This window comes from Phacochoerus africanus, chromosome 11 (genome assembly GCF_016906955.1).
Source record: "Phacochoerus africanus isolate WHEZ1 chromosome 11, ROS_Pafr_v1, whole genome shotgun sequence".
Taxonomy (NCBI): Eukaryota; Metazoa; Chordata; class Mammalia; order Artiodactyla; family Suidae; genus Phacochoerus; species Phacochoerus africanus.
In genome coordinates this window covers 26,410,759-26,423,517 of record NC_062554.1, presented here as the reverse complement: position 1 = coordinate 26,423,517, position 12,759 = coordinate 26,410,759, and the positions used below count along the sequence as shown (strand labels likewise).

General features: G+C 44.3%; 1 protein-coding gene across 1 annotated transcript in view; it reads right to left on the bottom strand.

The window, feature by feature from the left end:
* PIWIL4 (piwi like RNA-mediated gene silencing 4) overlaps positions 1-12,759 on the bottom strand; it is a 48,595-nt gene that overhangs the window by 32,786 nt on the left and 3,050 nt on the right. Inside the window, 3 exon segments of the mRNA XM_047753745.1 lie at positions 495-616; positions 6,554-6,768; positions 10,800-10,931. Coding sequence (XP_047609701.1) covers positions 495-616; positions 6,554-6,768; positions 10,800-10,931 — 469 coding nt within the window.

Sequence of the window (12,759 nt, the reverse complement as noted above, 5' to 3'; positions counted from 1 at the left end):
GGTGACAACTTTCCTTCTGCCCCTGGGGTCACATGGGGAAGGGATGGGATCAGAGAGGCAGTGAGAGCAGAAAGCAGAGGGCGATGGCCTTTCACATCCCAAATAAATCAACTAGGAGAAAAACCAGTCCATCAGTTTACTAAGCTGGACACACCCAACTTTCAAGTCTGGGGTGGAGGCTAAAAGTGGGTACAGAAAACAAAGAAAAGAAAAAGGCACCCAGGCACCCGCCTTGCTACCACCAAGACATCACAACCCTGAAGTCCTTCGTCTCAACATGGGGAACACTAGAAAGTACCAGAGGCACCGGTTAGAGGCTCTGATGGACTGTAGTGCAATTACTGCACAAGGACACGAAAGCACATGGAAAATGGCCCTAAAGATGACATTGCTGCTGGCACGTTGCCTACCAAGGGGTTCATAATGTTGATACCCAGACTCTACACTGAGAGGTATCCTTAGCCTCAATTAAATTCACATGGAAGGCACTTTACTTCTTGAAGATGATATTGAAGACCTGGATGCACACGGGAGAACTTGCCGGCAGCTCCCTCGTCAGCGCGATAGTCATCGTCACAGTCTCGCCTCTTTGAGTTTCAGTGGACAACTCTGTGACCTGGAAAAAACGAGCACTCCAAAGGCACTCAAGTACACGGGATGTCGATATGCTAAAGCCGTCACAACTTGATGGGCATGAACACAAATGAAACCGAAGGCATTAGCAACGTGAGCAATAATCAAATCATCACATTATGTTTGGGTTTTTCTCTGTATTTTGCTAATCCTGGAAAAGCAACCTATTTCTCTACTTTCAAACTTCTTAATAGAGCATCAGGGCCAGACTCAGCGTTCAAAGATCCTGAGTTCCCTTGTGGCACAGCAGATTATGGATCAGGCATTGTCACAGCAGCAGTTTGGGTCACTGCTATGGCGGCAGGTTCAATCCCTGGCCCAGGAACTTCCATATGCTACAGGTTCAGCCCTCCCCCCCCCAAAAAAAAGATTTAGTCCAGAGAAAATTCTAGAGCAGTGGTTCTGACCCTTTTGGGGAGTGGAGAGGTGCAGGAAGACAGATCGCAGCTTACTTTGAAAGTCAGATAAAAGTCACTGACATCCTCCCAAGAAAATGCCATATATGTACAGAATGTACCCATTTTCAAGAGTTTATGGATGCCCAGAAGCCTATTAGTGGACTGTTCTGCCCATTGAGAGTTCATGCATTTCAGACTGAAGCCTCTGAAAAGTTTATCAAAAAAAAAAAAAAAAAAAAAAAAAGGAGTTCCCGTCGTGGCGCAGTGGTTAACGAATCCGACTAGGAACCATGAGGTTGCAGGTTCGGTCCCTGCCTTGCTCAGTGGGTTAAGGATCCGGCGTTGCCATGAGCTGTGGTGTAGGTTGCAGACGCGGCTCGGATCCCGCGTTGCTGTGGCTCTGGCGTAGGCCGGTGGCTACAGCTCCGATTGGACCCCTAGCCTGGGAACCTCCATATGCCGAGGGAGCGGCCCAAGAAATAGCAAAAAGACAAAAAAAAAAAACCCAAAAAACAGAGGGGCAGAGAAGAAGAAAGCAAAGGATAGGGAACAGACAAGAGGGGAAATGAATGTGGGAAGAGAGAGGAGAAAATGGTGAAAGTTTAAATAGATAGGAAATCTGCAATATCAATTTTGGAATGGTCTAGAGAAATCCCTAGGATTCTTATAATCAGGAACAGTGTTCTACTAATATAATGAATGCAGGAATAGGTCTTTATACAAGCTGCCCAATTTTTTTTTTTTTTTTGCTTTTTTAGGGTTGCACCTGAGGCATATGGAAGTTCCCAGGCTAGGGGTCGAATTGGAGCTGCAGCTGTGATCTACACCATAGCCATAGTAATGCAGGATCTGAGCCATACCAGTGACCTACACCACAGCTCACGGCAACGCCAGATCTCCGACCCACTGAGCAAGGCCAGGGATCAAACCTGCATCCTCATGGATCAAACCTGCATCCTCACGGATACTAGTCAGATTTGTTTCCACTGCGCTACAATGGGAACTCCATGCCCAGCTAACTTTAAAGCTCCTTAGACCAGGTAGGGCTCAGAACAGATTTCTGGAATAAAGAATGAACACATCAGTCAATAAAAGTCAACGATTGGAGTTCTCTTCTGGCACAGCGGGTTAAGGATCTGGTGTTGTCACTGGGAACTTCCACATGCTGCAGGGGTGGCCAGAAAGAAAAGAAAAAAAAAAATCAATAATCAAGGATTTTTCAGAAGGGTAAGGAATTAAAAGAGGTCAGTTTATCAGCAAGCATTTATGTATTTTAGCCCTATTTTTTACAGTGAAACTGTAGTTTTGCCTGCTTTTAGGTTGAACCAAGAATGCAGGGCAGGGGTGGTTCATAGCATGGAAGCAAAGAGAAATGCATCCTTTCCCAGGGAATGAAGTATTTCATTGAGGTGTTTCTTGCTTCTGGTAAAACTGTACAGAAGTCAGAGGTGGGGGAGGGAGGAAGAGAGGGGTGGGCTTAAGAGAGAAGGGAGGCGTTTCTCAGACTGCTGCTGGGATGTCAGGACAAAAGCATAAGGCTTCTGGGATGAGTGGTGGGCAGCAGATGGTCCCCGCCCAGATTGCTGTCTCCAGGAACAGCATCCCTAACAGCCATCTAAGCGCAAACTCATCAGCGCCCCCAACTCCCGCACCTCCGCCACCAAACACCACGGCCTCCCTGCTTCCTGCCTGTTCTGGACCCCACACCCTCACCCTCAGAGTGAGCTTTCACTCCCTCCCCCGCCCCGCCCTCCATCCACTGCCTCATGGGGTGGCAAGGCTTTGCCCTTCTACACCAGCAATGTCTATGGCAGCTTCGCATATCAATTATTTACCACCAAGCTCAAGAGCATGTGACTTAGAGGTGGACAGACCCTGGTTCTCTGCCTCTTGCAGCCTGTATGACATGGAGCAAGTTATTTCAACACTTTAAGATCTTTTCCCACGTCTACTGTGGGAGTGAGACCAGGCTTGTGAAGATTGAGGAGGATAATTCATGGATCTTATCTCTATCCACAGCAGTGTGTTGTACCTTTGCTCAAACTCTTTTTTTTGGCAGGGGGGTGGGTAAAGGAGAAAAAGATAGCTTTATTGCTTTGCCAGGCAAGCCTTAAAGATGGTTCGAGGCTCAAGCTCTATCGACATCCTGTCCAGATTACTCCAGGGACACTTCATTCATCTTCCACTTCACTTTCTCTTGTCCACCATTCAATAGGATGTGATCAAAGTCCCTGAAATTTAACATAGCTCTATGGAAACTCTCTCTCAAAGGCTCCAGTGGCAGTCCATGGAGGACACTCTCCATTTCTCAGCAGGACAGTTCTCCCTACCTTAGGAGCCACAACTTCCCTTCCTTCCCAGCTAAACCTGAACAACCAGAAGTTTCTACAATATGCCATTCACTTGCTATCTTTGTGCCTTTGCTCCTTCCGGTCCTCCCCCTCGCCCCCTTCACTGACCCAAATCCTACTCAAGAAATGGAAGATCATGCCCACTGAAGGGTCCTGCTGGGATACCCTTTCCTTTCTTCATCTCCATTTGAAGACCTTGGGTAAGATACCGAACTTCTCTGAGGCTCCAGGGGTGATGAGAAAATCAAATGAGTCCATGCATCCAAAGAGTCTGGCAGAGGACATGCTTGTCCAACGTAATCTGCTGAATGTAACAGCAGCTGGGACACACAGTACAGATCGGCTCAAGAGAGCTGTGCCCGTGCTTAGCCAGAGAACAACCAAGCACAGGACCTAAAACCTCACAAGTGCTCAACAAAACTGCTCGTTATCATCATGGCATTTATTTCCTTCTACCTTGCATTGCATTTATTTGCCAATAACCTCAGTACTACACTGTAATCTTTTTGATGACAAGAACCTTGTTGTATTTACCCTTGTTTCTGTTCTAGGCTTCAGGTTCCCTTTAAGGAGATGAAACCCAAAAGCCTCTGGCTGCCTCTCATTGTAATTCCCCTTCCCCCACCTTGACAAGCCTGTGAGGCTCACTCCCTGCTAGAACCTCTATAGAACCTGTTCCCCATGCAAATAAGGTATCCTGCCCAAGACCCATCAGAAGATCAAATTGGGTCTCCACTCAGGTCCGCATGGTGAGGTATAAAGACTATTGCAGAGTGAGCTGGGCCCTCTTTTTTTTTAACCTGCATGCACATGAGTTCTCTCTCTTCCTCCTCTGTGACAATGTACTTTCAGTTTAATAAATCTGTAAAATATCTACCGTTCCAATGTTTTGCTAGGGCGAGACGGGGATCAAGGAAACTGACTGTATCATTTCCTCCATGGTGGCAGCACCCTGCCTGGCACACAGTAGGCTCTTTGTAAGTGTAGAATGAATGCATGAGAATGGCAAACAGGAGCAACTGTGTCTGGAAAAATAAAAGCCACAGGCCTGATTTGTCGCACCAGGTTTTTGCCAGCTGCTTACTCCCTGCCTCATCAGACTCCATCTCCAACGATAAGATGTGTGGCACACACTACACACTTATTTTGAATATGAATTGAGTTACATTAACTTACTCCTGGCATTTGCAGAATAAAACCTCTCCACTTTGGTCAGGTAATAGTGAGGAATATTGGACCATTCAAGGAGGGTATATATAATTTTAATGTTCCCCAATTTCCAAACTGTTAGGACAAATGTCTTTAGAAAAACAAGATGATCCTTAATCATTTTCTCCTTCCTTCCTTCCTCTCTCCCTTCCTTTCTCTCTTTCTTTCTTTCTTATTTTTTGGCTGCCCTATGGCATATGGAGATCCCAGGCCAGGGATTAGATTTGAGCCACTGCTGCAGGAACGCCAGATCCTTTAACCCACTGTGCTGGGCCATGGATTGAACCTGCATCCTAGAGCTGCAGAGATGCCACCGATCCCATTTCGCCAGAGCAGGAGCTCCCTGAGCTCTAATGATAATAAAACTCTTATAATACATCATTTAAGACTGAGAGACCATATCAGCATGCTAGCAACATCTGGCTATAGGACAAAATGTTGAAGGATCAATAAGGACTTAGGATGAATAGAACTATGTTTCTAAATGTATAGATCCCGACTTTCCAAGTCCTTAAGTCTAATCATACGGTATAATTTTAAAACTCTACATTCAAGCAGCTCCTCTAGGTCTCAACATCTCATGAAAGCATAAAGGTCCCAAGAGTGCTCAGAAACACATTTCTTGAGGAAATTCACAAAGATTCCCATGGAATCTAGGAATTTACATTTATGTCCTTGTTGCCATCCTGTTCAAAATTCTGAACTAAAAAAGGTTAAGCTTTCCAAGGGACAGAAGCATCAAGTTTTAATCCAAAACTCTGTTTTGTGGTTAACAAACCCGACTAGCATCCATGAGGACTAGGGTTCGATCCCTGGCCTCGCGCAGTGGGTTGAGGATCTGGTGTTGCCCTGAGCTGTGGCATAGGTCTCAGAATGGCTTGGATCCCCTGTTGCTGTGGCTGTGGTGTAGGCCGGCGGCTACAGCTTCGATTCGACCCCTAGCCTGGGAACCTCCATATGCCACGGGTGCAGCCCTGAAAAGCCAAAAAAAAAAAAAAGAGAGAAAACTCTGTTTTAATTTTTCATACAGAAACCAGTTCTTTTTCTTTGTAGTGATTATACTATTGCTTTAGAACAAAGTATATGATAAAAACTACAATACCAATATCTTGATTTTAGCCTTGGAAATATCGAAGGTGTAAAAAAAAAAAATGGATAAAGGGATAGGACTGATGTAACTGCCACATCCGGTGATCACACCGTTAAAAAAATTCTTAAGATTGATTTTAAAAACTCATATTTCATATGATGATGGAACAATTCATGAAAGAAATGACAGATCTAGGGTCTGATGTAAAGTTCTTTGACACATGGATACAATGGGGCAGGGGCCAAAAAAATAAGTAAATTTAAAGCTCGGAGGCCATAGGCTAAATGGTATTTCGTTTTTTTTTTTTTTCCGCCTTTTTTAGGGCTGCACCCACAGAATATGGAGTTTCCCAGGCTAGCGGTCGAACCAAATCAGAGCTACAGCTGCTGGCCTACACTACAGCCACAGCAACACCACAATGCTGTATCCTTAGCCCACTGAGTGAGGCCAGTGATCAAACCCACATCCTCATGGATACTAGTTGGGTTCGTTAACCTCTGAGTCGTGATGGAAACTTCCTAAGTGGTATTTCTTAAACTCTTGCCTATTTTGGAAAAGTTTGAAAAGGACTCCTATTTCAAGGACACTTTGCCTTTTAAAAAAAAAAAAAAGGCAGTTGAAAAAGCAGTGTCTATATTACAGCTCTTCTTTTTTAAATGCCAGACCATCCGCTTCTTAATTAAGATATCAATTACTGATGAGGTCTTAATTAAGAAGTCCTTTGCTCTCAGGCACAGGAACAGTAAAGAGAAAACGAGTGAGTGAAACACTGATTCCAGCTGTGGAGAAAAGAGCTAACCTCTTAAATCTCTATGGAGGAGCATAAATGTATGCATGTGTGTGTATGTATTACCAGATTAACCATACTATACCTTTGCTTCTAGCTTTTGCGAAAGAAAAAGGATGACACCATCAAATGCTTTTGCCTTGCTGGAAAGTTCCCTGTGACTATAAAGCAGAGCAATTCGCAGCCTCCTAGATTCTATATCGGGACTGTAAGTCACGTGATACTGGTACAGCTGCCAGTCCGGGGGCAAGTCTAAATTAAAGAGATTTGTGACCAGCTTCACAGGTATTCCACTGGAACCTAAAGAAAAAAAAAATTTTAATTAAAAAAAACACCCCAAACCCAACATTATGGTCATATCACAGCATTCAAAAAATTTATTTGCATACAGGAGTTCCATTCGTGGTTCAGCAGTTAACAAGCCCGACTAGGAACCATGAGGTTGTGGGTTTGAAACCTGTCCTTGCTCAGTGGGTTAAGGATCCGGTGTGGCCGTGAGCTGGGGTGCTCGGATCCTGCAATGCTGTGGCTGTGGTGTAGGCTGGCAGCTGGAGCTCGGACTGGACCCCTAGCCTGGGAACCTCCATATGCCACGGGTGTGGCCCCAGAATAGGAAAAAAAAAAAAGTATTTGCATATGAATCCTGGAAAGCAAGGATTCCTGTTCAGTGACCCTCTGTAAGCTCCAGTAACAAGCAGCCTGATAACCTTATGGGAGTCCTGAAAACAAAAGGATCTTATTCAAAGCAGGCTTCCTAAGAACCTAAGAGCAGATGCTAGCATTCTTGTTTTGGGGAGAAGAGAAATATACGAATTCAACTACCCTAGGACTCCTTCCAAAGCTTGCCCTGCAGCTGATTCTAGGCAACTCATATCATTCAAGAAATAGTTTTGTAACCAAGCAGGAACCCCCAGGGCCTTCCTGGGACAGACTTCTACCAGGACCTCTGCTTTAGCTCCTCTCTGAAGATAATAGTATAACAGTACCTAGATGATAGTATTTGATGCATATTTCCTCAGTTGTTTTACAGATGCTAAAAACCACCAAAAAAAAGGAAGAAATTAACTACTTGATGACACAGCCAGGAGCACACAACCCCCAGAACTTCTGGCACCAAAAGATTGATAATGTTTACCCCTGTCACCTCACTTCAACCAGAGAGCTGTGTGCGAGCTGATCCCATATCCTGGGACACTTCTACTTCACCTGGTCTTTAAAAATGCTTTGCTGAGGAGCTCCCTTGCAGTAGGTTTAGGATCTGGCATTGTAACTGCAGCATCCTGGGTTGCTGCTGTGGAGTGGGTTTGATCCCTGGTCTGGAACTTCCACATGCCCACGGCATAGCCAAAAAAAAAAAAAAAAATGCTTTACTGAAACTCATCAAGGAGTTTGGGCTTTTTGAGCACGAGCTGTCCTAGACTCCTACAGCGCCTTACAATAAACACCACACTTTCCTTGACCACAACCCCATGTCAATGGATTGGCTCTGAAATTACCGTGCTCTCAGATTATAAAGAGGCTGTTCAGTTTTTACCATGATTACAGGCCCCCTCCTCTTGGAAAGCCAGATAATCAAAAGTTCACCCTACTTGAGAAAATTCTGAACAACTGCAATCAGTGTTGGCTGTGATGGCTCTGTGATTCCATCTGTAATTCTCAGATGGCCCTGAGAGATGGGGTGGGTGGCAGCAAGGGGCTGGAGAGGAAGGAGGAAATTTCACATCCACCATGTGTGAGAACAGACAGGGCTCCCTGTTTCTTAAAGGCACAGGAGGCCATGTGCTTCCAGAATTTGATCCCCTACAGAATTTTTTTATCCACCTCTTCAACATCTGCAGGACAAATTCAGCAATTGCCACAATGTAGCTAGTCAGTGCCCAGGTTGGCATAAGCTCCCTCCCAGACAGAATCTAGGAGGGCACAAAGGAAGTACTTTTCACGTCTCCTGCTAGAGAATCACCCAGTGATTGTCTTATAGAAAAGAATGACCAAACTGACACTCCTGCGCCTTCCTCATGGAGGAAATGCAAACATGAGCCCTGGGGTGGTTAGAAAGAAAAAGTGTCACATGTACCTTATGCCGTATTCCCTCAGTTTTAACCTGAGTGTCAACTGAAAAAAATAATGCACAACCTAAATTTGAGAATTATTTTTTATTCAGTGGACAAAACTGAGGACTTAAGCCTGGGAGACAGCATCTCAGATAACTCTGAGAAACCGCTCCTAGGAGGTGATGGGGGAGCCAGGATATACAGTTTTTGCAACAAAGATCAGGTAGTCAAAACATCAAAGTATTACTGTTATGAAAACAGTATGGAGGTTCCTCAAAAAACTGAAAATAGAACTACTGTATGATCCAACAATCCCACTCCTGGGCATATATCCAGAGAAAACCATAATTTGAAAAGATACATGCATCCCAATATTCACTGCAGCACTATTTACAATAGCCAAGACATGGAAGCAACTTAAATGTCCATCAGCAGAGGACTGGATAAAGAAGACATGTATATGTACAAGGGAATATTATTCAGCCATAAAAAAGAATGAAATGATGCCATTTGCAGCAACATGGATGGACCTACAGATTATACTAATGAAGTAAGTCAGAGGAAAGCAAGTATCATATGATATCACTTATATATGGAATCTAAAAAATGATACAAATGAACTTATTTACAAAACGGAAACAGACTCACGGACTTTGTAAACAAACGTATGTTTATCAAAAGGAAGGATGGGGGGAGAGGGAGAGGGAAGGATTGGGAACTTGGGATGGCATATGCACACTGTGGCATATGGAACAGAGACCTAAGGTACAGGAAAATCTACTCAATAAAATTAACACAACATTGTAAATCAACTATACTTCAATAAATTTTTTTAAAAAAGAAAAAGAAAACAAGATATATCGAGTTAAGGCATTTAGCACTTTTCTCTGTATGGGAAGATGCGGAAGTCAGGGTTCACGGAAACCATTCCTTTGACATGCACTGTGGCTACCTGGGGCCAGTATCCTGCTTCTCTCCATCCTGAATCCCCTCAGGTGTACAAGTGGGGGCGGCTGCAGTGGCTGGGGGTTCAGCAACATGCAGCCCATTTGTCTCCATCCTGAGTTCCCTCAGCGCTCACTATCGGGGTGGCTGTAGTGGTTTGATGGCTACAACATCCTTTGTTTACTGATAAAGCAGGCAACATTTTTTCCACTGACCTACAGATATACAGTAGGAGTAAGGAATCACTGTGCTATTTTCATTAAAAGGTTTTTTGGTTGTTCTTGTTCTCCCAGAGGCATTTCAGCTGCTCAAATGAATGGACAAAGAGAAGTCACATCTAGAATGTCAGAGTTAGCAATACCCCTCTGAGATCATTTGCCGCAGTACATGGAGTAACCATGACCCATTAGTGTTGCAGGTCTGAAAGTGAGGTGAACCATCCGATTTCATGAAAAGCCTAGAATACAAAGGAATGGACTGGAGTGCCCTGCCTATAGGAAGGGCAAACAGTTGTTTCATGAAACTTTGTTTCAATTGTATTTGTATTGTGTGTGTGCGCGCAGGCTTGATAACAATATTTCTACTGACTTTGCTGCATGGTTTTTAAAAGTTTGAAAAAAACTGATCTGCATCAGTGGCGCAGTACGTGCACCCACAATTCTAGGTGCAACTTCAGGGGTGACCCCAGACTCTGAGTAAAAAATTCCCCAAATAGGCTACATCTTTCTTTTTACAGCTGAAGTTCAGAAAGGCTATTATTCCCCAAATAGGCAAAAGGTTGGGAAAGAGACAAAGCACCCTTTTGGACCCCCCTACTCCAGGTGTAAGGAGCAAATGTTTTCAACCAATGAAACGTAGTTTTGGAGAAAATGTTCTTCTTTCTATTAAAATTAGTAGAGAATTAAGGCTAAAACTAGTATTAAAGAAAGCCCTGAATATAGCAGATGTTCAATACATATCTTTTAAGTCAATATATGAACTTGTTTATTTTAGATCTAGAAATTAAAATTTCTTGAGCAAGATTTGTAACATTTAAAAAGTAAGTAGGAGTTCCCATCATGGCTCAGTGGTTAATGAATCCAACTAGGAACCATGAGGTTGCGGGTTCGATCCCTGGCCTTGCTCAGTGGGTTAAGGATCCGGCGTCGCTGTGAGCTGTGGTGTAGGTCACAGACGCGGTTCGGATCCCGCATTGCTGTGGCTACAGCTCCGATTCAACCCCTAGCCTGGGAACCTCCATATGCCGCAGGAGCGGCCCAAGAAATGGCAAAAAGACAAAAAATAAAATAAAATTAAATTAAAAAATAAAAAGTAAGTAACATGAAGATTGGGTACCTGTTTTGCAGTCTCTCACGTGGGCCAATGTCTCTCGAGTACAAACAGCCAAATCCATGATGTCTCCTCTGATTTTCCCACCTCTCTCCTTGAAGGCACAACCAGCATCTCCAGAAGATATACCACCTGCATCTAAAATATGCAGAGAAACATGCCAGTGGGCATTGACCCCCCTTGTGGCAACACCTGTAGTCCTGGCTGAGGTGAAGGATCACCTGAGCCCAGAAGTTCTGGGCTGCTGTGCGCTATGCTGATCAGCTGCCAGCACTAAGTTCTGCATCAATAACACCATACTACAGGAGTTCCCGTCATGGCTCAGTGGTTAAGGAATCTGACTAGGAACCATGAGGTTGTGGGTTTGATCCCTGGCCTCGCTCAGTGGGTTACGGATCCGGCGTTGCCGTGAGCTGTGGTGTAGGTTGCAGACACGGCTCAGATCTGGCATTGCTGTGGCTGTGGCATAGGCCGGCAGCAGTAACTCCAATTAGACCCCTAGCCTGGGAACCTCCACATGCCGTGGGTGCAGCACGACAAAAATAATAATAATGATACTATAATATTATATATTCTTAAGATTATATATATCAACTATGCTTCAGGTTAATGATATTATTTACAATTTTGATATCCAAAATGCATCTAAAGGAGTTCCCACTGTGGCTCAGTGGGTTAAGAACCTAATTAGTACCCATGAGGATGCAGGTTCGATCCCTGGCCTCATTCTGTGGTACAGCGTTGCCATGAACCACAGTGTAAGTCACAGATATGGCTCAGATCTGCTGTGGCTGTGGTGTAGGTTGGCAGCTATGGCTCCAATTCAATCCCTAGTCTGGGAACTTCATATGCCACAGCTGTGGAGCTAAAAAAGACCACCACCCACTCACCCCTGAAAAAAAAAAAATGCATCTAGAACCAAAACTCAGGTTTTTGTGGCTTTTAATAAAACTAGCCCACATTGCAGAAAACAATCCTGACTATACAGAAGTCTTCAGCCTGAAAACTGATAATTGTGAAGGAAGCAGGGCATGCTTTGTTCCAATTAGCAGACTGTGAGTTAGTCCTACTTCAGAACATTTGAGGCTGGTCTGATTCTTCTCTTGGCTAAGGAGGCAGCTCCCCCTAGTCCCTGCTCCACACCCATTTATGGGGAGCTGGTCTCTCTCCTGTAGCTCTTGGTTAACACCCCAAAGAGTTACAGACTAAGAGTTCCCGTTGTGGCTCAGTGGGTTAGGAATCCAACTAGTATGCATGGGGACGCAGGTTTGACCCCCGGCCTTGCTTAGTGGGTTTAAGGATCCAGCGTTGCCATGAGCTGTGGTGTAGACTGTAGACACAACTTGGATCTGGCGTTGCAGTGGCTGTGGCGTAGGCTGGCTGCTGCAGCTCTGATTCTACCCCTAGCCTGGGAACCTCCATATGCTACGGGTATGGCCCTAAAAAAAAATAAAATAAAGAGTTACAGACTGAGATTGTCCACATCAACTTCTATACAGATTGGGGCTAAACCTCTCACTTTTCACAACCACGGAGGAGAAACGCCCAGACACTGCTGTCAGTTTTTATGCCAGATCATTCCCCAGGCATGAAAGTCAGCGCTTCACCTTAGGGCATCCCACGTACTGTTAGATTCTAGAAAATGTGAAATTAAAATGTTTCCAGATGAACATTTTCTGTTATAAACAAGTACAAAAAGATGCTAATTTTTTGGATACAACGTTGGCACTTTGATGATAATGGGAAAATAGAAATTTTATAGTGTGGAATTATTACTATAAAGTAATATGACTAATAGTCTGACAAATCTCTGGGATTCTGACTTGATCACTGCCCTTTGACATGGTCACTGTATGCAGCTACCCACATGGCACGACCACTTGGTATGCCCCCAGCTGCTGTCCATACATACCCTTCCCTCTGGAGTCTAAGTCTCCCAGGAAGATCACAAAATTTATTTAATTTT